The sequence below is a fragment of the Lissotriton vulgaris genome, chromosome 1_2 (genome assembly GCF_964263255.1).
Source record: "Lissotriton vulgaris chromosome 1_2, aLisVul1.2, whole genome shotgun sequence".
Lineage (NCBI taxonomy): Eukaryota > Metazoa > Chordata > Amphibia > Caudata > Salamandridae > Lissotriton > Lissotriton vulgaris.
Genome location: NC_141686.1, coordinates 66,748,775 through 66,774,725, shown reverse-complemented (window position 1 = coordinate 66,774,725; position 25,951 = coordinate 66,748,775). Strand labels below are relative to the sequence as shown.

Below are 25,951 nucleotides of genomic sequence, written 5' to 3'. Positions count from 1 at the left end.
TGAAAGAGGCAGACATTTTCCCTTTCATTGTGAATACAACTATAGTATTGATTTAATTCCTGGGTCAAATATATTACTTTAGAATGCATCTGTTTACAGTTAAAAAGCCTACAAACTTGTGAAGATGAGGAGAGTTCCGGACCAGTTTACAGACTCCCATCAAAAAAGTAGAGGTAGATTAGATGTTACATGATCAAGAAGAATCACTCTGATCCTTATTAATGGGCGACAGGATCCATGCCCTAATATGTCAATAGATAATCAAGTGACATTTCTTCAGGACCTATATGGTTACATACCTAATCTTCTGGAAATAGGGGGGCTTATCGTGTCCAGCACAACAAGGAGCAAGCCCAGTGATGAAGCGTGCCACCTTCGGGTGAGTGATGGTGCTCTCTCCTACGAGCAAATGCTCCCAGTGACTATCACAGACCCCAAGTGGGAGTATGCCTAGTCAGTGTGGAACAGTATACCCTAATTTTTACTGCAGTTAAAAAGACAATGTTTTGAAAGGATATCTGAAAGATAATTTAGGCAAGGATTTCGTTCAACAATTTGCACACCCTACTAGAGCTTAAGTCTTTTTCGTTACGGAACCCAGATGTGATTATTTAACTTGGGTAGACTATAAAGAATTAAATGCCGTAGCCATCTACAACTATTATGCTCCACCGTTAATATCTATTTTTTTGAGTCTGATCAAGACAGCAAATGTATCCACCAAATTGGGTCTTGAAGGTGCTTTTAATCTAGTGTGTATTAAAGTGGGATGAGTGGAAGACTTCCTTTTGCACCCAATAAGGGGATTTTAAATATTTAGTCAGGCCATTGGCTTATGTATGTCATAAGCCTACCAACATTTTATAAATCACATTTTCAGAGACATAATAGATGCTTGTGTGATTATATACTTGGAAGCTTTCATTTTAAATGCAGGGTCCGTGTAAATGAAACACTTGAAGTTGTGACTCATACAAGACTGGATCTGTGTGTGACACGTGATCTCTATCTAACATTCAAAGAAACGCCCTGTTCTGTTTCCTTTTCTACAGGTACCATTGAATTGGCAAGTATTACTCCCTTTGCATGCCTAGAAAATTCCTTTATTGTTCACGACTTAATGTTAAACCTCTTGCCTTATAAAAGAGACCTCACTGAGGGAGTATTCGAAAACGACACTGTCCTCACGAATGCCTCAGACTGTTTTCGTCCATTAGTGTTGGCAGAAACATGTTGGCACTATAAGGGTCTTAGGACCATCAAATCTCAACTTCCCCGTATATACTTGTTTTTAATCATCTCCAATCCACCCTGCTAATAATGGGATACCTTGTTAGTGGATGAGGAATTTTTAATGAAATGTAGTTGCCCTGACTAGTAATATAATAGGAGCTCCCTGGAACACGGTTCAGTCCACCCGGACCTTTAGGAGTCAGGGTGAACCCCACCCTGGCCAAGTGCCAGAGTAACAAACTTTGGTGTGGTAGTCCGCATCACCGCACCAAAATGTGAAGTCACGCATTTATAGCTCCTCCTGAAGTTGCAGACAAACGGAGACGGGAACGCCGCTATTAGCGCTCATTGAGCAAAGCAGAGACTGCATGCTGCTCTGGCAGCTCACAGTCTGTTACAGACTGCATTACACTGTGCAATGCAACTGCACTGCACTGCTCTGGTGTTGAATTATAACATCTCATCTACCAGGCGGTGGCTTCGGTCATGCCCGCCACGCTGTCTCAGCTGTGCTCACACTGGCTAAAGCAAAACCGCGGCATGCGCAACTTTGTCCATTTTCAGTCTGAGACAGGTCATTAAGTGGGCGGCGTGAGCGGGTGGAAGTTATGTTTGTAAGTTTCGCTTTGAAGCCCGCCACTGCTTGCCTTTGCCTTTCATCATGATGTCCTGCTGTGACCGGACCAGGCTGTTGGTTACTCCTCGTCATGGCCTTGTGGCTAACAGTCACTCTCGAGACCTCAGCAAGACTCTGGTCCATCGAGGTCAGGTGAGCCTCAATAATCTCAGATTTAATTACATTATTGAATCTATAGTGTAAACGCAGTCTTGACCGCTCCGCCATTGGAAACAGAAAAGCAAACAAAGTCCAGGCATGGATTAGGAAAGAAGTAGAAGTGAGCAGAAGGTCGCTGGTTACCGTGTGCCTCACACTCCACAGCCCCACGGACCCGGGGTGTGAGACCAGAGTCGAGGAGAACAGGTACGATCCTCTCTGCTCTATGCCCAGAGCAGGGAGGATGGCAGCTCCTGTCGTAGGGGGTCCCAAGAGCAGCACCCCAGCTGTTACTAGACCTTCCTGCCTGGGTGTTGGAACAGTTCTGCTGGATAATGGACTGCCTGTGGAAAACACCTGGATGCTCTTTTGTGAGAACCACATCCTGTGTCCACCATACCTGTTTAGCAACCTGTACATCTTATCCTCCATACACGTTACCATTCCCTCTTGTGCCTTCCTGTAACCAAAACTTTACGTGGACAGCTTGTAGTCCCCTAATGCCGCATGAGTGCAAACTGTGGTACTGCAACACTTTTTAGAGTAGCCTGGTGCTACCATCAATGCTACTCACTGAAGTCCTAGGGACTGTGAAAAATCCAAGCTCCGGAGTCAGTCCATAAAAATTTCATAATTTACTTTTCTCTGAATTTGCAGCCTCTGTCTCCTGAGGTTTGCTGGGTAATTATTATAATTTATTAGCTGGCAGAGGCAGCAGAGATTTCCGTGCTGGGGGGCCTTTTTCACACCCTGAATCTCTGCTGCCGCAGCCTTCTGGTAAATTATGATCATTACTAGCTGAGTGAGGCTGACAGACTGACTATGTCTCGGGACCGTCAGATCCCACATGGAGAGCCTAGACAGACTATCCGTGTGTCAAGTCAGTTAGGGCCCTTCCATTTCTGGTGCTGTGCAGCTGTTTTAACCCCTTCACTGCGGCGGCTATTCCGCCGGAGTGCTAAGGGGGTGGGGCGGCCGCGCGGCGGTCCCGTGCTCGTGACGGAACCGCTCCGTCACGGCCCGTGGGTGAGCTGTGCTTGTGACGGAACGGTTCCGTCACGGCCCCGCCCGTTCTTTAGAACGTCAGCGCAGGCGCGGAATTCGCGCCGCGCAGGCGCGGCGAGCGAGCCGTGACGGAACCGTTCCGTCACCAGCTCAGCCCACCCGTGGCTCGTGACGGAACGGTTCCGTCACGAGCATGGAAGGGGTTAAGAGGATATCTGAGTATCTTGTTGCTCAAATGGATGTAATTTCTGATATTTACCTAGTCTTCATTGCTTAATTTTTGCTCGCGAGAATGTGTCACTCATAGACATTGAAATTATCAAAATGTCATACATACCAATCTAAAACTTTGGCAGCAATGGAACCCGATGATGAAGCATGCCACTAATCGAGTGGGTGAGGGTTGTATATAAAAAAGTCGTATTTTTCCTTTTTCCCCGCTTCTCACTGAAGTGGAGTTTAGTCATGACACACACATTCTATACACTTTCCCTCATCAGACAGAGAGATACATTTTTGTTTGACGTATATACTTGGATGGTTGATTTTTTCAGAAAACTAAAAACATCATCAAAGATATTTCCTTAACGTATTATAGCATCTAAGAAAGTATCACCTAGATGCTAAATTCGATTCATGCACCTCTGAAGCCAGTGAAGTGACAATTTTGGATTTTGATATCTCAGAAAAATGCATCATCATGGACCCCAACAAACTCATAGTGGTACAAGATTGGCCTCAACCTAAGATTAAAAATGAGATACAGAGATTCACTGGATTTGTGAATTTTTTCCGTTACTTCATACCACACTTTTCTGATGTTATCAAACGCACTGTGAAACTTACTCAGAAGGAACTAACTTTCATGTGGGTTACATATTAAGAGGGCTTTCCTGTAAACCTTAAAGAGCATTTACAATTGCACCTAGTTTACAGCATCCAGATACCAGTCTGCACAGAGCCCCTTTGGTTCTGGCAATGTCATCACAGGTTCACAGGAAGATAACGTGTTGCTGAACAATGTTAAGGGGAGTAAGAATGGCTTACAGTCCATCTAAATATCTGGAAACATCAAAAAGGTTTTTTATTCCATGTGAACCAAGTTTCATTTCATACAGAAGAGTTCCAAGGTCAAACCATCTAGTGGTGTCATGATTTTCCAGGGGTCAGACACCCTGGAGACTATTGAATTGCTTACCGAACATTTTTTGGTTTTGCCACCTTTATGACCAGAACGGTCACATCCTGTACGCAAAAGTGTGTGATATGTTCTTGGGGTTAGGTGTCTCACCAAAAGCCTGTGGGACTTCTTGAACCACTTTTTGCACCGCAATCCCCTTGGTTCATTACAACAATGGATTTCATTGTTTAACTCCCAAACTGAAAAAGGTGCAAAATATAATTTTAGTGATGATACACTAATTAGGTGGTCCATGTTATACTGCTGAAACAACTGTCATTAGCCCCTGCCTTAGCAGATAATCCCTGCCTTATTTTCGTTAGTTTACTTTGCTTATCTGTGACACTGCTTCACTAGGTGGTATTAGGTGCCTTTCCATTGAACATAGACTGCATATGATATAAATATGCTTACATTTAACACCAATTATTGTGGCCAGGTTTATGTCACCTGTACTCAAGCATGCACAGCTGTTTTGATATACTTCATTGAACATTGAATTCGCTGCGGCCCGACTGGTGACAGGTCTGCCTAGGCTGTGCTCGGTGTCCAATGCCCTGCGCTCTCTCCACTGGCTCCCTGTGCAGCAGAGGATTAGATTCAAGGTTCTCTGCCTTGCATTTAAAATCCTCAAGGGTACTTCCCCACAAATCTTGGAGAAACTGCTGATCCCCTATGTCCCCTCTCGCACTCTTAGATCGCTAGGCCAGAACTTAGCAGTGGTCCCGCGTTTTAAGTTGAGCATAATTGGTGGCCGCTCCTTTCGAGTCCTAGCAGCGAGCTGGTGGAATTCTCTTCCTCCACAAATCCGGGCCATCGATGAGCTCCTTCAGTTTAGACGGGCTATCAAGACCTTTTTATTTGTTTAGCTCATCTGTTGTGTCTCTTCTCCTTTCTGCCCGCTTTTAATGCTGTGTTGTGTTTACCTTCTCAAAGCGCCAGGACGCCCCTTTGCTGGGGCAGCTGTGCGCGGTACAAATAAAAATAACATAACAAAAAATAACATAACATAACAATCAGTCTAGTATGTTTGCAGTTCCAATTAAACAATATTTATTTTCATGTGCTTAATGTGCATCGTAATCTTATCATCATCATTACATATTTCAATTGCATTCAAAAAACAGTTACAACACAATCACTGTTTTTAACACTCATTAAATGACATTTTTAAGACTCTTCGCCCAATGCATTTCGGGACGGGCAGTCCCTTCGTCAGGGACAAAAACCTGTTGATAAAACACAATGTAAGCTTTCCTTGCTCAACTCAGGCATTATGTACAGCAAATTAATATTTTAATTACCACTATATGTATTAGTTACATTGAAATCAGTCTAGGGTGGACCCCTCAATTCAGCTTTCCGTGTCCATCTTATATGCTTTCACACTTTACAACAGATGTAATCACTACCAGAAGCATAGTCGTGTTTTAGCTAAAATGCGTTGTTACAGTCAAGTCAGTCATGTAGACCCAGTTCCAAAACGTTTACTCTAATAAAACCTCCACCACACCCAGCGTGTAGCGTATACTTCCAAAGAAGAACAAGTTCTCACTCACAATCAGCTTTTGCTATATTTCCATCATAATGATGCCGCTGAATGCGTTGTTACTTTTGTAATTAATAAAGTATATACAAGTTTGTTAACCCTAGAACAAAGTGAAACTGTTTGCCCGTCCGATTCAACCAAACCGAGAACATACTTGCTTCTTGAGTATTCCTGACTTAAATAAGCTCGAGCGTATGGTCTCACAAGATGGGATCTGTAATAATATATAAGTCTCCGTTACGCACATCGCCCAACGCTTTGTTTAATATTATTAAAGGAATGCTGTGGCGTATAAACGCTCATCTTCCCGTGACACGATGCAATAGTCTCAGCGTATATATTCAGAATTGCGGATGTTTCAGTAGCTCTTTTCCGACGTTTGCTATTAGTAATCTGAATTCAAAATCCCGTGAGACTACCTTTCCATCTCAACTACGGGCGCATCTTAGAGTGTGTTTTCTGCAAACTTACTCGATGTGATAAAATCAATCTCACTCAATTGAACTCATCCAGAATACTAAATGCGTACTCGTCATTTTATTTGAATAAACAATGTGTCCTTGTGATCGTCGGTACTTAGCGTCCCCTCTATTTTAGTGATCTGTCCACGTCAGTCAGTTCAACATGTATCTCTATGATATACCATATCTTTACAACATTTTGTTCCATCTACCTAATCAATACAAGTACCGACGATGAAAAGGACACGCTTCCTCTTCGTTGCGGCATGCTTCTCTCCGGTGCGGTGCAGTGCGACAGTTCCAGCGGCGACACCCTCCTTCGGAATAGCGACGGCAGGCACAGCGATGGCGACGCGCTTCTTCTCGTTGAGTCGCGCTTCCAGCTCCTTGCGACACACAGTTACTCAGAAGGCCCAAAAACAGCAGCAGGCACTACCAAAGAACTCTGGGGAGCTGGGGGGGGGGTGAAGTCTGTTGTCCCTGAGACTTCAGCAGGAGCCAAGCCCTTGGAGATCATTCACAAGTTGATATGAAAGTACACAAAGTTCCTTTCTCCTTCCTTGGCAGTAAGGCAACAACTGCAGGCCAATCCCCCAAGCATCACTTCAGCTTGGGAATTGGCTCTCCTCAGTTTCTTCAGGTTCCTCTCCTCAGTAAAGGTTTCTTCTTGTAGTCCAAAGTGATCTAATTTTCATGGGATCAGGGGCCCAATATTTATACCCCAAAAACCTTTGTTCTCTGAGGGGAGAGGGGCCTTTGCCCAGTCCAAACCAGTTCTCCTTCCCTTTCACAGTGCAGGGCAGGCACATCAGACGCCCCACAGAAGGAGGAGCCAGCATTGTGGAAGGTAGGTACAGTCTTGGAGCACTTTGTTTACAGGACTCCTTCTCTTCTTTCAGTGTACAGGACAGAGACATCAGCTGCTCCCCAGGAGGTGGAGCCAGCATTGTTGAAGGCAGGCACAGCCCTATTCAAGGTTCAGGTGGAGAAGTGTGGCTCACTGGTTAGAGGAGGCAGACCTGGAAGCAGAGGTCAGCCCGGGACCAGGGTTCAATTCCCGGCTCGGCGGGGTCTTGAGTCCTAAAATGTCCATGGACTCGACAATTCTTGCTCCGGTGCCTACTCAATTCACGGGTTCACACTCTGCGACTCTGGGCAATAGCTTGCTTAATCTCCACAACGGCCCCTCGCGGCGGGATGCCTGGCTTTAACCTTGCGGATACCCTGCCGGGGTTATCTCACAGGGGAATACCAGGACGGGTTCCCTAAGCAAGCGCTTAGAAACTGCTTGGTGATTTGCGCTATATAAATTCCTGTACATTTACATTTACATTTACATTTACAACCCCTCCCTCCCATCTAGATGCAGATCTCTCTATTCACCACTGGGTGACTCATCCTGTCTCTTGGAATTCCCCAGCCCTGTCACTCACAAAACCAGACCAGGAATACACAACGTAGCAGAGGCAAGCTTTGGCTATATAGACAAGCAAATACCTACTTTCTAAAAGTGGTATTTGCAAACACAGAATGTTAAAACCAACTTCACTAAAATATGTATTTTATCATTCTGAGTTCAGGCATACTAAACTCGAATTTTTACCATGTTCTCTGAGTCAGTTAGGATTATAAAATGTAATAACTCTAACAGCCCATTCTGGCCTATGGAGAGCAGGTAGCTTTGCAATAGTGAAAAACGAAAATGGCTGTGAATCACTATTAGGACATGCCACACATCAGGGCTTGTCAGGCCTTATTCTTACAATGCACCCTGCCCTCGGGCCTACCATAGGGGTGACTGATATGAAGAAAAGGGAAGGTTTGGGGACTAGCAAGTGGGTGCACTTGCCCAGTCAGCATGACAGTACCAGACTACACGCAGGCTCTGCAATGGCAGACCTTAGACACATTTTACAAGGCTGTTTCTTGTGGAAGGCACAACCAGTGCTGCAAGCCCACCAGCAGCATTTGGACTTACATGCCCTGGGCACACTCGGTGCACTAGACTAGGGTCTGACAAGTAAACCAAATAGCCAAACATGGAACCTCTGATTAATACATCAATTTACAATAGGGAGCACTTGCATTGTGGCATGGATAGCAGTGGCACAGTGCTCAAAGCATGTAACACCAGCAATAACACATGAGGCAACAGCAAAAATGGAAGGGAGACCCACGCCAATGGTGCCAGGCAGTGGCGGTTTCTGGGATTGGGCGTAGGGGCTACGCCCTTCCAATTAAATCATAGATGGTAATTGCTAAAAGCAATTACCACACTTTATTTTAACTATCCTTTAGCTGAGCATTCACTACCTTGGCCTGCCGAGTCCGTTCTACAAAACGGACGTCAGGCAGTCAGGCACTTTTAATTTAGGCAACTGCGCCGGCACGCATTTGTCTAGCGCCAGAACAAGCACTGAAGCATTAAAAAGGTAAGCAATATGGACTACCGGCGGGCATACTTCCGGCCCGATTCTACAATAATTAGTGTCCTCGGGACCTGCCCAGAAATATTGGTTATTAGTGCATTGATGTCTACTCAATACACCATATTTCAGACCTTTTTTAGTGGCATAAAACTGTTTTTCATATAGAACAACTAGTTTTAGTTGGTTATAACGTTACTACCAATTAAAAAATGGTGTAACATTTTTTTTTGTGCATATGCTTATTTCTGACATTCAGTTTTTTAATTAGAAAATGCAGTGCTCAAAACACGCCGCCTTTGGCCTGACTGCTTCCCCGAACACTGGTTTTTAAACCCTCAGGAGAACACAGCTTTTGGCGAGGCGTGCACTACTGATAGCAGGAAGTCTGCTGTCTTTGGCTCCCTCGTGTCACTGCCACATGTCACATATACAACAGCTGTGTTACTGTGCCCTAACTTATGATCTCCAAGTAAAGGGAAAATAGAAGCAAACAGTAGTAACCCTGCTTCTAGGCGACCTTTAAGCTTACTGTACCCAAGCTATATTGGCAACTAAACGCATACACCAGGCCGTCTTGAGTACATCCACGTGTATTGCAAATTTAATTAGAGTGGTAGCTTGTTTCATTCATGTGTAAGTTTTGGCAATGCCAAATTAAACAGGTTGATTATATTTAGATCATAAACACATATATGTCCATCTTGTAATGCTTCCCCCCCCACCCCAAAACCTTCCGGAGGTTGTTCAGGCTCAGTTACTACCCTTGCTCGCGGCAGTGCAGTACGCCAATAATTTTACGCCCTACCACTTTCAAATCCCACCAGCCGCCACAGGTGCCAGGTCAAACAATTACATATCCCATCTTGTGAGACCATACGCTCAAGGTTATTTAAGACAGGAATACTCGAGAAGCAGGTAAGTTGTCAGTTTAGTTGAATCGGTCGGACAAAAGGTTTCACTTTGTTCTAGGGTTTACAAATTTGTATATACTTTATTAATTACATAGGTAACGACCCATTCAGCGGCATCGTCATGATGGAAATATAGCAAAAGCTGATTGTGAGTGAGAACTTGTTCTTCTTTGGAAGTATACGCTACACTAAGGGTGTGGTGGAGGTTTTATTAGAATAACAGTTTTGAATCTGGCACTACATGACTGACTGGACTGTGACAACGCATTTTGGCTAAAACACCACTATGCTTCTGGTGTTGATTACATCTGTTGTAAAGTGTGAAAGCATATAAAATGGACACGGAAAGCTGAATTGTGGGGTCCACCCAAGACTGATTTCACTGTAGGCAATACATATGTGATAGTGAATTTTTTAAGTTGCTGTACATAATGCCTGAGTTGAGCATGGAAAGCTTGCATTGTGTTTTATCAACAGGTTTTTTCCCCTGACGAAGGGACTGCCCGTCCCGAAATGCATTGGGTGAAGGGCGAAGAGTCATAAAACTTTCATCTAATGAGTGTTAAAAACAGTGATTGTGTTGTAACTGTTTTTTGAATGCAGTTGAAATATGTAATGATGATGATAAGATTACGACGCACTTTAAGCACATGAAAATAAATATTGTTTAATTAACTGCAAACATACTAGACTGATTGTTCAATGAAGTATATCAACACAGCTGTGCATGCTTGAGTCCAGGTGACACCAACCTGGCCACAATAATACGTATTAGCACATGCTAGGCAGGCATATGTCAAGCATAGCACGCAAACAGGGTTAAATGTGTCACTGAGCAAGAAAAAAAATAGAAAATTGAGTGTGCAAAATCTCCCCCATTCTACATTTAACATCTGTCATAAACCAGTGGAGGTAGGAACAGAGGGTACAGGAAAATCAAATGCGGAGAGCAAGGTGTGAGAGAGGGATGGTTAGCAGAACTCGTGTGCATATACGTGTTAAGTTAAATACTCTGAGCTCTTTTAAACTGGTGAGGTGAGTAATGGAGAATATGATTAATTAATTCCATGAAAAAGGGATAGAGATTTAACTACAATGAAAATATCTTAATTCGCCTCCAAAAGGAGATGATGTCAGGTGCTATTTTTAACTGGATTGGGAGGGTGTTCCATATAGATTGCTTTGATCCAGAAAAGGATTATTTTTGAGATTCTGCGAATTTATTAGATAAATCATTCCTCTGTATGGTCTGCCAGCTGGGGGTATTGACTGAAGGGGGAACCCGGTTTATATCTAAATTCTGAAAAGAACTTCTAAAAGCTGATTGAACTCTACATCATCTGTCTGTGACCTGTAACCCGCAGACAGATCACCAGACTGAACAATATTCGTGGTTATTGTCTTGCTTGTGAGTATTAGCATGGGGACACTCTTGGCAGCATCTGTTGCACTTTATAAATCTCTCCTCATCATCATCATTATGTCGCACCAGTAGAAGGCGTGGAGTTGTTGTTGGCTGAGTTTACTTAAAACAATCTATTACACTGTGCTTTAGATTGTGGTTTTTAACCTTTTGACTTCAGTGGACCCCCACTGAATCACTATTTGAAGTCGCAGATCCCAGCATAGGTAATTTCTATTTGAACCTAAAAACTATACGTACAAATAACGGAGTATCAAGCAAATGTTTCCAGGCAAAAAAAAAACATACATACATCAACATTTTTATTTTAATAGGAAGGTTGGAGTATACCAGTGCATCAATTGAGGCCACCAGTAGTCCATGCTAGATTTTTATTGCTGTATTCACACTGCTCCCACGAATCAAGCTAATGTATTTTTAGCCTCCAGTTTCAATTCCTTCACATTTGCAAAACATTTAGAAACATTACATTTTGCTATTTTTGTATATGTAGTTGAATTAATCTGATAATATTTAATTTCCAGAACTGTTGTGTACACCCTGAGTAGGAGTTGCTGACCCGAGTTATGAACTGCTCCTGTAGGCTAGCCTCCTTTCTTCGATTTGCTCGGTGAACTTCCAAAAATATTTTCTTCATCTATCCCCGTTGATAAGATACCTTCAGCATGGGCAGTTCTATATTCGATGTGTAACTTAGACAAGAAGCTACGAGGCTATTCTCAAGTTACAGCAAGCAAGGCTAATTACAAGAAGTATTGAGGCACTGATCTCCTACCTCTCGGCATTGCACAGGAGATAAAGTATGGATATCTTCCAAACACTGGAGTATTCCTGGTTCACATTCCAAGTTCATACCATACGATTCTTATGCCCTTTTGAGATTAGTCATTTAATAAACTCAGTGGCACGTCTTCAGTTCCCCTCACACTGGTTTATATACCCTGTGTTCCATGCCTCAGGGGTTAACCTTTCACTGTCGCAAGGCGAGACCCGAAGGGATGTTAGAGCACTTGAGTGGTCTCTCTCTCGCTCAATGCCTTCTCCATTCTCCTCTTGCTGCTCACAATGTTTTAGCTCTGTGTGGGAAAAACTAAAGATAGGGTAGGGTTTACATGAGGTTCCTAACACTATTTGACAGTGACAACGAATTTCTGGAGTACCTGTGATGTGATGTTCTGAGTATCAAGGCTAAACAAGAATCAGGTACTGCTTGCTGTTCAAGAACTACAGTAAACTGAACTGTAAAATCTATCGATTCTTAATCTGAATCCCATTCCAACCCAGCACACAACACACAGATTGTGCTTCTAAAGTTTTTATGCTGAGCTTTGATGACATGCCGTTAGTTTTCTAGACCGAAAGCCTAATTTTGATCAAACGACTGACTACAGTTTACTTCTGACGTCACAAACAAACATCCTCGTATCAAGCCATAATTATATAACATTTTGTAAATATTAAGCATGCCACCACTCCGGATTTAGACGGGAAACTCGCGATTTTAAAGCTACGAATGTTTAATATAAGCTTTCTCTGCCAACCCACTGGAAAATGAAATCCCTCAGAATTTTTTTTTATCCAAGTTTCCCCCCTTTGATGGTCCCAAATGTTGACATGTTTGTAATATTTGTTGATTAAATGTACTCACCTAGGTGAGACTATTAACATGCACATGTGAAGATCTGTTGTTGAATTGTCAAATGTCCTGTGTTTCAAGTGAAACGTCATCAGAAAAGTATGTGTTGCTTGTTTGACATATACTAAACATCTTGTCAAGATGAGATGTTTTTATTGATTAAACTGGGAAATAATCACTGGTGTGGAGTGGGTCTACCTAGTACGTTTGAAGAAGTGCATTAAGCGACACATGCTCAGTCCTTCTGGTTGAAAAACTAATCGATATATAATGCATTAAGTGGATCAATAATGAAAAACACAGGTGTACGATTTAACCACAGTTCTTCAAAAGTGATGAGTTTCACACTTGAAATTGTATTAAGAGAATAGACTAAGGCCTTCAATAAATATATATCCATTATCGAGACTTCGTATTCTGTACATATCTGATTGCTTTCTTTCATCTAACAGAACATTACCTCTGAACCAAAGCTCTAATTGGCTTCTGCACATTAGCAGTAGTTTTAGAGTAGGGGATCAACCTAAGGCGCAGCTAGCCTGTTATCTTATGCGTGTGCTATGCTCAGGCGCTTAAAACTTTCATAGGAAAAACCAACGTCCTGCTAATGTACAATGTGCATGTATGTGTTTTGTAGTAGAATATAAAATTGTATAGGTATCGAACAAGTAACTAGGGAACATGTAACTCTGGACTCTAAATATGTTGCTTTAAATTGTAGACCAATATTGTAACCTATAGCACAAGGATCACATTTGATTCTTTATGAAATGCTTAAAAAACTTCGATATATCTTAATATCTGTAGTGTGTCATGTAGCCCCAATCATAATGGTTAAGATAAAATATGTGTAGGTGTAGATGTTTGTGTTCAGTAGAAGTATGGATAGAATTCTCAGTAAAATCTAGTGCATGAGCCCAACCTTTTCCAATTTACAGGAATATTTTGGAAAAAATGGGTCAAGTAATCCATTTTGCAGCACAATTTCGTAAATATAGTAATGCAAGGAATCCCATCTGCATAGTGTTCCCCTGTTTTATGTTGATTGGTCATCTGGATTTTGACCTATGTTAGTCACTGAAATCTGAGGAATGTGCTCTGCCAAATAGGTGTCACTTTCTTTCCACAGTGTAGCCCCTACTGAGGTAAGTTTGACCTGACTTGTTAAGTCATAAGACTAATATCCAGTGCTTAATTTGTGGTGGTGTTTGCCAGTGCTCAGCACCTTTTTTAAATATTGGCACATATGTATACACCACATGGTGGTGCTGTGTGCACATGTGTTTTCTGGAGAAATCTTCAGTGGTGATTTGATATACTTTTTAAAAACTAGTAGGTAGGAACTGCTGTCACTGACATTTGGCAGTAGTGATAGGACCTTGGATGGCACCAGCTTTAGTGAACTCCTGAGAATTACTTTGGGCACTGTCACTACATTTCTTATAAATGAGGCAAAGGTATAAACATACTGCTAACTAGGCATTCGTAATTCAAAGGTAAAAGTGTACTCAAACCTGCCTGCCTGTTGCATGTTGGTCAGTTGTGAAGCTGTGTAAAAAGATATATTTCTCCACGATTCAAAACAGATGTCATGCAGCTACGAAAGTTGCATTCAATACTTACTACCAAGCGCTGTGTCCCAAATATCTTAAGTATAACAGTACATTGAGTCTCCGTTATCAGATTTGCATCCTCTGGCTTGAAATGATTAGATCTGCATTCAGCTCAGTGGTACCTATTTTACTTTTGCCACGTATGTGTATGAGTCAAAGTTGTGTGCCTAGGACAACCTGCAACCGAAGGAGAAAGTTCTTTCTTCTGGCTACACTAGAAACATTCTTGGCTACCAGATGAACAGTGAAAGCTCTGTTTGTATTTCTGCTGGAGTTTTGCCCATGAGGACACTATTGCAAAATCTGGGAGACTCACTTTCCTGAACTGGTTCAGAAGATGCTTGGATAAGCTCTGCTGGGGACCGGTGCCTGTGCGATGTGGACCCTTGAGTTTGGAGAACTGAAGTTCAGGAATATTGGAAATGTCCAAGGGCTGAAATCTTGCTGACCAGTCAACTGAATGTTGTGTGGAGAGCTACATCATTTGACCCATACCAATAATTTCAAAAGGTTTAGCATCCCAGAGGCCTGTCTGGATAGAGGCCATCTTCTAATGCAGAAGGTTGCTGTCTTACAGTGGTAACTGCAGCTGTCTCAGTGCCCCAGCACAGTGTCTGCTTCAGGTGACTATGGTCGGAAAGGGTCCTGGGCAGGTACTCTTCTCCCATGATTACCTCCTAAAGATGCGTTGAGTAGTGGAACATGTCTACCACATTGTATAGCATGTGTAGCACAGAGTATTGAGAATGCTCCCTATCTCTTGGGTGTGCCGTCCTCCAAACATCATTCAGCATTTAATCTGAAGCCTACGCACTTGTTCTCTCTTTGCATCATACAAATGCTGTATTTAGCAGCGGAAATTGTGAAGTATCAATGATATTGCTCATGACACAGTGAAAGTCCCTCCCCACCAGCAAGTACTCACACTTTTTTCTCTTAGTAGTGCAGTGACGCTGTTTAGGAATGTCACCTGCCCTGCGTTGGGCATATGTAAGCCCATCAGCCTGTCAGCAGTATTTGAGTGGTTTAAACAGAATTAACTATTGTGTAACTCTGAGAAATCAGAAATGATCTTCTTTTGTCACAATCCGGGGGAAGAGTGGCATGAATGGTGGCCACGGAACATGTCCCCTCCTGCTACCTCAGCCACTACTGTTAAGAATCTTGGGGTAAAATTGGACGTGGATATGTCCATGAAATCCCAGGTTCAGACTGTGGCTGGTACATGTTTTGGCCTACTGAAAATGCTGAGAAACTTCCTCCCACTACTCCCAGTTTCCCATAGGAAAACAGTAGTACAAGCACTGATCTTGTCCCGCCTTGAATATGTGAACGTTCTTTATGTCGGCCTTCCTGACTATCTTTTCGGCCGCCTACAGGTGGTACAAAACGCTGCTGCTAGAGCCATGCTTATGGTGGACCTCAGAGCACACATAGCTCCCCACCTGAGGTCCTTGCATTGGCTCTCTGTACGAAAGAGGACACATTTAACGGCCTTGGTGCTGGCTTATGAGGCCTTCCACAATATTGGGGCCTCTTATTTGAGAAACCGGTGCCAGCACTATGTTCCATCTAGAAGTCAGAGGTCTTTAAATCAGCTACTCTTGCAGATCCCAAGGTTCTCCTGCTCTTGTCTGGGTGGGCGTTTTTCCCAGGTGGTAGCTTCTCAGCTCTGGATTAACCTCCCTCCAGCCTTGCGTCAGGCGCAGGACCTCCTCGGCTTTAGGCGCAGATTAAAAACTTGGCTTTTTGCACAATAGATCAGCGGCCTAGGGGCTGCCTGCACTGGTTTCTCCTTTCTTAGGGCCGGGACGCTCCAGGGGGTAGCCGTGCACTTTATAAGTACCCAGTAACATAACATAACATAACATAGTAACATCAAACATTGGTGGTTGCGGACCGACAAAAATGGCGGGTCGACAGAACTAGAATTCAAAAACACACATACAAATAAACATTTTAATATGAGGAAAAAAGTTTAACTTACCTGAGCCTGCAGCATGGCCTTGGTGTTCTTCAGTCCCCAGCTCCAGACTCCTCCGTGGTCCCACAGCTCCTTATCCAATCCAGACACTGCTCGCATGCTGCATGAGAGAATTGACTGTATTGGCTGGAGCGGGCTGCCTCCGTTCTTTGAAGAGCACTGAAGGCCTGTGCCTGCAAACCAACCCTGCTTTCTAGGATAGCTGGGTTGGAGAAGTTGAATTCCTCATGTTGGTTTGGCCGTAGTAAAGTATCCAGACAAACCGGCATGCACAATTCACAGTGAAACGGCCACTTGTCATTGCTGCCAATCAGCAGCAGGGCTGCGCTGGCCCCGCCCTGCCCTCTATGTTCGACAGAAAGCTAGAAAAATAAAATGGAATTAAAATTGTTAATTGCCATTTTATTTTACCAGCTTTCTGCGCTGCAGTGTGTGTGTGTAGGGGGGGGGGGGGGGGGCGGCTCCTCTGCTCCCATGGACTCGCCATCAACTGTGAATTCTTGCCATCAATTGGCCCTCTAGGTACGTATCGAGTTTCAGCATCTTTTTGCTTTGCAGTAACCAGGTAGATAATCCCTGGACAAATCCACATACTCTTCTGGCAAACGCAGAGTATGACGTATAATAAGCTTGCCCTCTTCATCATATAAGATACCTTCCCTCTACCCCAATCAGGGGCATCTCCTGCTGAAACATACAGTGAACACTTCACATCCTTAGGAAAGAATGGACTTGGTGCCTTTCACTAGGATTCCTCAATCATCTAACATTCCAGGTAGTAAAGGTATAGCTCCCTTGACTCGCCACTGAGGTTGGCATATGTCAAAGTCTGATCCATAGGGAGCTCACATCAGAAGCCTCCGTGTTTCTACTCAGCCCCTGAAAATGAACATGTTGGCTGTCCCATACACATCATGAATATTCATGTGCTTTAGTTCAGAAACCACCTTAGGCTGCATAAAAAGCTGCTCACCTGCTGTTAAAAAAACAAAAAGAACAAAACAACCTCAACTGAGTATCCTTCCCCTAAGCAGAAACCCAAACTCACTTGTGCCCAACAACTAACAAAGTGTTAACAATAAATGGGGAGGGTGTGAATTCCAATTTTCCTCACGCCATTCTAGAGTCCTGTAGTCCTGGTATTAAAATTGTCTGTCCCAGGGGGGGGTAGGGGTGGGGGGGGGGGGGGGATGGGCAGCGTTGGAGGGAGATAAGGGGCATGCTGTTTATGACCCCCTGTTCCTCCTCCTTAAGTAGTAGCTGCCCGTCGAGGCCAACTATTCTAATGCCCTCCCATGCCCACTGAAGCCTACAAAGGAGGACAGGATCCCACACGCGGTGACATTGAACAAACAGTCCGCATGGAGTCTTACTTGGTTCAATCTAGGAGTCACGACTGCTGAAAGGATCGATCTTCTCAACGACTCCCCTTCTTTCCACTCCAAGCACAGCATCCCATTTGTTCAGACTGCTCCTAGTCACTGCAGGTCATTTGAGGAAAGCTTTAGTGGTCTGGGGTGTAATTTGTTACAACTGTCACCTGACTTTGTCGAGGAGAGCATGGAGCCTGTATCCTGAGCTGCATCTCATCTGTCAGACGAACTGTCACTGGAGTGTGGATCAAACACCACCGCAGCCACAATGCTCCTTCTGTGTGTGTTGATGTTGAAGTCAGCCTCGTAGTAGGCTGATACCTGGGTCTTGCCCGATAATGCTGTGTTCTTCTTTTCCCACCGCCAGGAACTTTTGGGCGACCCAAAGATGACTGCTCATCAGTCCAAGCCCAGGCTGCCCCTGGCTCCATGAAGGAGATTGTGTTCTGTTCCTTTACCACCTTAAGCCTGGCAGGGAAGAGCAGTGCACATTGTAACCCCATGTCTCTCAGTACCCTCTTGACGGACACTTCCCTTTCCCTTACTTGTGTGAAGCGCTGCGAGGCCTCCGGGTAGTTACGCGCTATATAAGTGCAATTTTCATTTCATTTCATTTCATCATTTCATTCTGTGATTTGCTACTAACACTAATTCAGCAAACCCCGTTGGCTGCGGATACAGATTTTCCCCAGTTGCTCCTCTACCTTGGGCAACAGATCTTGTCCAAATGCAGCACCTCCGGCTCGCTGAGTGTGTTCATACTTGAGTATATCTCAAACACCTCCTTCAACCAATCTCAGTAATCAGCTTGTAACTCACCTTTGTTTTGTTTACAATTACTGATTTGAGCCCAGTCAGTCTTCACTGTCCACACTTCAGTCACAAACTTATTTGCCGTTGGTAAAGCTGGTGAATCACCTGAACTCTGCGGAGGCTAATTTCCTTTCTCTTTGACCTCACTAGGTACCACAAGTCAAACTAATAGATTCACGTCATCTCAGTTTGGCTTATAACATTCAGACACTGTTTGCAGCTCTTCACAGAATTTCATGGAATTATCATATATATCAGGAAATTATTTCTTAATGTTTAGGAGTCTGTTGAACATGAATTGTCAGCCTTCCACCAGCTCCTGGTCCCGGATATCATCTCAGAGGAAAAAATGCATTCTGGAGATTATAGCTGTCCAGATTGCTAGAGAAAGGACTATATCTAGCATGTACGGGCTTTCTTTCAAGTTCTCTCACAGGTCGAGTTGTAGCGCATTTTTGTCTTCTTTTAGTCCGACTACGTGTCCCCTTGGATCGATGTCTTGCATCGATAGGATAAGGTATGAACGATGTACTATTTGTAGCGTGCACTGTTGTGAACCTCACGCTGCACCTAGTGTGTTCAGTCCTCTAGTTTTCCTCTGCCAATTGCTTGCATGTGCATGGTTTGCTGGCACCCCTTCCGCTGGCTGGTCCATGAGCACCACCATATTTCCAGACGCTGCCACTGGTGCCCCTCTGATGTCCACCGCTCCAATGTAAAAATTCAGTACATGTAATATAGCCTCCTACTCCTTTGTTTCTTTTTCCTGCTGAATTTTCTCTTACTAATTTGCGGAAATCGATATGGAGTAGGTGGGCCAGTAGGGGGTGCTGGCCCTAACCCTATGCCTCAAAGGGGCAACTAACCCTCTTGAGGCTCTATCATTCCTTGCCAATGTGATTCATGCTGCACTTGTTCGCTTCCTCTTACCAATTTAGCAAACCATGGCCATTATATCTTGCTCTTTGGGTCTTTCGGTCTCTTTTTTAAATTATTCACGCACTCTAGATAAAAGTAAACTTCCTCAGGAAGTGGCCTCTTCGCATCCTTATCAGTGAGTGTAAACCACTCTTTGATGTCCCTGCATGTGCTCTTTCCATACATGGGTGAGAGTCCCTTTTGCCGAGCATTGCTCTGATTTGGACTTCTTCTTCCCCATTTTAAGTACAAGGGTCTCATTCACACCCTGAAAAACTTGCAGGTATCTGGTGGTCTTGTGCTGTAGCTCGTCCATGGAGGAGGGTTGTAAAGGAAAAGGAGGGAGGAAACAATGCTCCATACTTGGTGGCTCCAACCCTCTTGCATTCGGAGTTGTTTGGTCACAGCCAGGAAAGGCCTGTGAAGGTTCCGGGGCTGCTGGATCAGGCCTCTTTCACTCACGCATTCATCAGCTTGATGCTGTGCTCCGGTCCTGGCACTCATGGCTCTTTTCCCATTACGACACTATAAGGCCTACTTTCTCTGTACATTCATTCCCCTTTCTCCTGGGACTCTCAGCATCCCTCATATCCAACCGGCTTATTAGGCTCATCACCTACCCTGACGACAAATCGAGTTTTCTTTCAACTCATTTTAGCAAAAATATTACAGACTTTTCACCTCCTAAATTCAAATGTGCTGATGTCCATATAGAAGGCTCTGTTAGTTGTTCAGGAATTCTTTAGAAGCACTCGCCAACGAATGCCAGAGGCCCGAGCAGCCCTGCCATGGTGTCCGCTATATTGTTTATTCTAAAATCCAGAGTTCGAAATAGACGCCTCTTCTCAGAGCGTCATTAATAATTATCCAGCTAATGCGAGTGGAACAAAAGAAGTGCCGAAAAATTAACCGCCCATTCTGTATTAAGGACAGGTCTATAATAAACTGCCACCTATACCCAACAAATTGAGCTACAGTTTTCCACTCATACAGTACATTTGGGGTCAGTCATCCACACCCTATGCAAAGCTGCCCTGAGGATGGTCTTTGACGGAGACCGAAACGTCAATGGTTTTTTCGCTTCTTGTTTAAATGAAAACAATTCCCTCAATAACCTAGGTGAATTATTCTGTGGTTTTTCTTTTTCACAATAGTGGATCATCATAGACATGTAAAAAAAAAATCTGGAACCTGGGTTCATCAATACGTTGTCCCATTGTCTATGACTACTTTGTATTGCGCGCTCGAAAGTGTACTTCATGTCCATTTGCTTGTTTCTCGACATGACATAATACCATTTTTAAAATTTAAAACCTTTGCATCTTTACGCCAAATTTTCGGTTTCATTGTCAGCATAACATAGATTGATTGGTTCTGCTTAGCTAAATATGGAGATAGATAAATAAATCCTTGAATGGTGTTTTTTTGCATTTTGACAGATTATCCCCTTGTTGACATTTTACCCAAGGGATTTTCTTAGAGGTGAGACATTGCCCCTTTTACACAATCCACCCTCCAATCTCACATCTGCGTCTTGGCCAGATGTAGGTTTGATTAATGTTGGGTAAAGGTAATATAAAGGCTGTTGCAGTAATGCAGAGGGTGGAGCTGATTTTACAGTCATTTCTCTACAGCTTTTAGAGAAAAAATGGTCTCCTGTAATGAAAGAGAATGTAAACTCTGGAATTTGTAGTTGTACAAATTACTCAAGTGTCGCACTTTATAATGTTCTTGTCCTCTTTTCCATCACCAGAAAATCAAACACATGTTCTAAAAACTATGGTTATCAGGCTCCATTAGTATGTGTGTGCTTACCGCAAATATTCACAACAGGGAGATGTTTTCTACATCAAATGCTTCTGTAAATTCATTTCTCAGACAACTCTGTTGTAGATGTTCCAAATAGTTTTTTGAGATTTCTGTAAGGGAGAGAACGGAAGGTGTCGCAATGTATTTGTAGCTTGTGTGTTAATTACATTGTTTCCTTCTGATCTTCAGTTTCTTCACTACATCACAGTTTCCCATTGGGCTAATCTACATGGTGCGCTTCGCCCATTTTTACTGTTAAAATAAAACTCCTCTGCCTCAATGGTATGTAACTGTTACCACGCATTTTTTACCACGCATACCATTACCACGCATACTTTTACAACGCAGGTCATTTTACAACGATTACCTTTACAACGCATTACACTACAACGCACATACTATTACAACGCATACCATTACAACGCAAGTATAATTATAGGTAAGTTTATCTTTTTTTAAAAACATTTATTAGGGGTATTTGGTTATGGGGTACAGGGGTCTTTTTAGGTTTAAGGGCTGTGTTTGGGTTTTGGGGTACAGGGGTCTTTTTAGGTTTTAGGGCTGGGTTTGGGTTTTGGGGTACAGGGGTATTTTTAGGTTTTAGGGCTGGTTTTGGGTTTTGAGGTACAGGGGTATTTTTAGGTTTTAGGGCTGGGTTTGGGTTTTGGGGTACAGGGGTATTTTTAGGTTTTAGGGCTGGGTTTGGGTTTTGAGGTACAGGGTTTTTTTTAGGGTTTAGGGCTGGGTTTGGGTTTTGGGGTACAGGGGTATTTTTAGGTTTTAGGGCTGGGTTTGGGTTTTGGGGTACAGGGGTATTTTTAGGTTTTAGGGCTGGGTTTGGGGTTTGAGGTACAGGGGTATTTTTAGGTTTTAGGGCTGGGTTTGGGTTTTGGGGTACAGGGGTATTTTTAGGTTTTAGGGCTGGGTTTGGGTTTTGGGGTACAGGGGTATTTTTAGGTTTTAGGGCTGGGTTTGGGTTTTGGGGTACAGGGGTATTTTTAGGTTTTAGGGTTGGGATTGGGTTTTGGGGTACAGGGGTATTTTTAGGTTTTAGGGTTGGGATTGGGTTTTGGGGTACAGGGGTATTTTTAACATATATTTACAAATAATAAAATTACAATTCATTTTATTAATAAAATTATTTAATAATTAAATAATAAATAATTAAATTAAATAATACAAAATAATTATTTACATTATATATTAATATTATATACTTACCTATACTTACGTTGTAATGGTATGCGTTGTAATAGTATCTGCGTTGTAGTGTATTGCGTTGTAAAGGTTTTCATTGTAAAATGACCTGTGTTGTAAAAAATGCGTGGTAATGGTATGCGTGCTAAAAGTACGCGTGGTAACATCATATATCCTGCCTCAATATAAGTTTTGTAACTGTAATTCTAAGACACATTTTCATACTTTTTAAGGCCTGTGTCAATCTGTGTTTGTATTTGCAAACGATTGTGTGAGAATATGTATAGTTTTTCTTGAGTTTATGATTCACCTAGCCTTTATCAGGACTGTGCGTTTCTTAACAGGCCTTGCTGTTTGTTACACAAAGTGGTTCTGGCTTGTTAAATAGGAGTGCCTAGTTTATATTTCTGCTGATCTTCAGTAACCGATGTGCCGTAAGAGTTTCCAGGCCAGAAAGTAGCAAGGAGTAGGCTACGAACAAAGCACTTGCCAGTGGAAGTCATAACCACGCATCTTGGAAAGAGGCACCAAACATCTGAGACCGCAGTGCATTTGATCTTCCAGCAGCAACGCAAACCAGGTGTTCCTACTTCACCTGGCCTGAACACCTGCCTGTCTTATGCTTGATTTCTGCACTGGTTCGATGCAGAAGGTCTGCAGCACCTTCTGTGAGAAACCTTGAAGTAGGTCACAGGAGAATCCCTGTTGATGTGACCTGTCTAGAAGTTGTTTGGAAGATCTGCTGTAGTTCTGCCATAAGCATTTACAACAATAAAACACCCTAAAATAACATAAAAATAAACATTGAATTACATTTAGGGCCCTAAAAAGTTTCCAAGTTCCATTTAGCAATTTACGGTTAAATTAAAACTCATCAGCCACCATATAAATCTTGTAAATGTGTAATACTAAGAGAAATTTTTAAGGCCTTTGTCAATCTGTGTTTGTATTTGTAAATGATTGTATGAGAATATTTATAGTTTTTCTTGACAATGTCTGAAATAAAAACAAATACAAACATTATTCAAAGGGCAAAGGCTCATTGAGGGATAAATCTCAGGGGCTTCTCAGCACGTGTGGGAACAACACTTTCCAGTACACCACTGTATATTGTTGCACATACTCATTTCTTTGCAGGTATTAATGAAGATGCCTTGTATTCTTTTTGTGTGCTTTGCAGATGTGGAGGACACAGCTGCGGTCTGTGATCTGCTTCATGAAACTTTGTACTTTCCTGATGGACAGAAAGAGACCAGCTTCACAAGACCGAGGACCTATGCCATTGTGGCGGACTCAGAATTCAGTCTGAGCAGAACTTCCAGCGGTGGATTTTGAGGAGTCAACTCAAATGGAAGAAGCTTTGTTGAAATTGAGGAACTTCATGTTTAATCATTCGAAGTCAACTTGCTGTTAGGAGAGTAAATGATTTCTCAGATCTCACCTTCCTTGAAATCTGAAGAGCGCTAAGGTAGAAGAGGTGTGCAAAGGGTTTGAAAGTCATCAGAACAGAGGAAAGAAGCCTGATTTGGACATTTCTTGGGATATCCAGAATTTCCTATACAATTAATGCTGTAAGTGTCCTCCTTGTCAGGTTTTAAATTAGGACAGCTGAAATATCAACCATTTCCAACATGTGTTCCCATTTCTTGTTCTTTGATGCCCTCACGATGTTAAGAGAGACAGGGTGCAAAAACAGAACATCACAAATAAAGAGTATTTCTTTGTAGAAGTGTGAATGTTTGGTCCCGTACTTCTTCTGACAGCCCCTGCAAAATGAGGCAGACCTTAATGCTTAATGTTTTTAAATTGCAGTGGTAGAGACACATTCCACAGTGCCACTGAAGTAGTCGTCTAGATGAGCACGGGCATTGGTTGCCCCTTCTGAGAGATTGAGAGACTTCCGCTGATTACCACCTGCATAGTCACCTTAAAAAAGGACCCCAAGCTCCTGCTGTTTGACGGACTCCTTGGTTAATCACCCTCGACCATACTTAAGTACTCTCCACAGGATACAAACTACCTTTGTTATGTGAACCCACAATGTTAATTGATGCTTGAATTGCGTACAACGTTTCACCAACTGCTGCAACTGTCCTGGTCGCATCTACTGATGCAAATATCTGACTTAATTGCTGTAATTGTAACTTGCTGTACCCTTGTATCCTGCTACTGTTGTAAAGCGCTCCGATGCCTTTGGGCCAGGGACGGACTGCCTGTAGCGGGCATCGAGCGTGTCCCCAGCAGCCTAGAAGGATGAGGGCTGATTTTGCAGCTGTGGGGGCGGTGTTGTTACTGGAAGGCGGTTTTGCAACAGTGCTGCAATATCGGCCCCCCACTATCACAAGCAGCAGTGGTTCACTCTTGCAACCTCCTCAGCTCTGTGGAGCGGCTGGTCTGACAGAATTTCCAGTGCTGCTTTGGGTTCCCAGTCCGGCCGCGCTATATAAGATTGCAAAAATATAATACAAATTAATACAATTATACTGCTACTGTGAAATGTGGATTTGGGCAGGTGTCCACTGTCAAATCTGGAACTGCGTCTTGTACACATACCCATAGTCTTGTCTCAATCCACGTCTTTATTGTCCGCTCCTGAGGTTAGGACAAGGGCTGTTCATTCTGTTGAGTGGCTGCTTTTGATATGTTCTCCGGGGATCAACAGAGCTTCTCAGGTACACAATTCCCATGCTTGCTTTTACCTTAGTAGATTCCTGTATCCCACTGGAGTTCCAGGGCCTCATTCACCATTAAAAGTATTAATATATCATTTTGTGGTTCCGTTGCAGTTTTTCTGACACTGTAGAAGCAAGTGATCCTCCATGACTAATATTCAAGAGAGTGGATTAATTTCTTTAATAGTCTCTCGGACACTTGACTTGCTGTACTCTGCATCATTTAAAACAAGCATTTGCAATGCAATAGGTCTCGCAGTTACGGAAGTTTAAGCTATTGGCATTGTAAATGACAATACCTTTTTTTATTGTTTTAAAACAAATGTGCGGCCTAGAGATCACTTGAAATAGATCTACAGTTCTGTAAAAGAACCACTCTTCTACCTTTTCGGTCCCAGTCCCTCAAATACATTTTTATTTACAGTTATTGAAAATGTCTGGGCATTGGTTGCACCTTATTAGTACCAGTTCAACACATGAAATCTAGCAATGAGCAACAGAAAGGTGCCCGGGCAAGCTTTACAAAGGGCCTTCCCCTTTACCTGCGCCTTTTTTTGTTAAAATCTGTAGATTATGCTGCAGATCACGGATCATTTGGCAAATGTGGAAAATCTATTATTATGCGAAAAAGGCAGCGGCCGCCCAATCGTGTAACTCCAGTGGCCTCTCCTTCCCTGGCGCCCACCTTCCACAGACCAACTGATGACGCGTAGGGGTTAGCGTGCGCCCTATCTTATCAACCACGCGTCACACTGTCTGCACCCTTGAAAGGTCAGACTTCTGATCACGGGAGTCTGCATCAACTACTGTATGTTACATTGTTACCGTCAACCAGCTATAACCTATACACGTGTGAACACGCACATGCATACATCCGGCACATGGCTACATTAAGGTCACTGTAGGCAATTGCCTTACGGTGACATCACAAATAGCCACTAGGAGGTGCCATATTCTAATATATGACCTT

At 43.1% G+C, this 25,951-nt stretch overlaps 1 protein-coding gene across 1 annotated transcript in view; it reads left to right on the top strand.

The window, feature by feature from the left end:
- Positions 1-24,038, top strand: part of ITFG2 (integrin alpha FG-GAP repeat containing 2) — an 819,025-nt gene extending 794,987 nt beyond the window's left edge. The window contains exon 12 of the mRNA XM_086952820.1: positions 23,490-24,038. Within this exon, the coding sequence (XP_086808946.1) occupies positions 23,490-23,644 (155 nt within the window). The 3' untranslated portion in view covers positions 23,645-24,038. The remainder of the gene's footprint in view (positions 1-23,489) is intronic.
- The last annotated feature ends 1,913 nt before the right edge of the window (positions 24,039-25,951 follow it).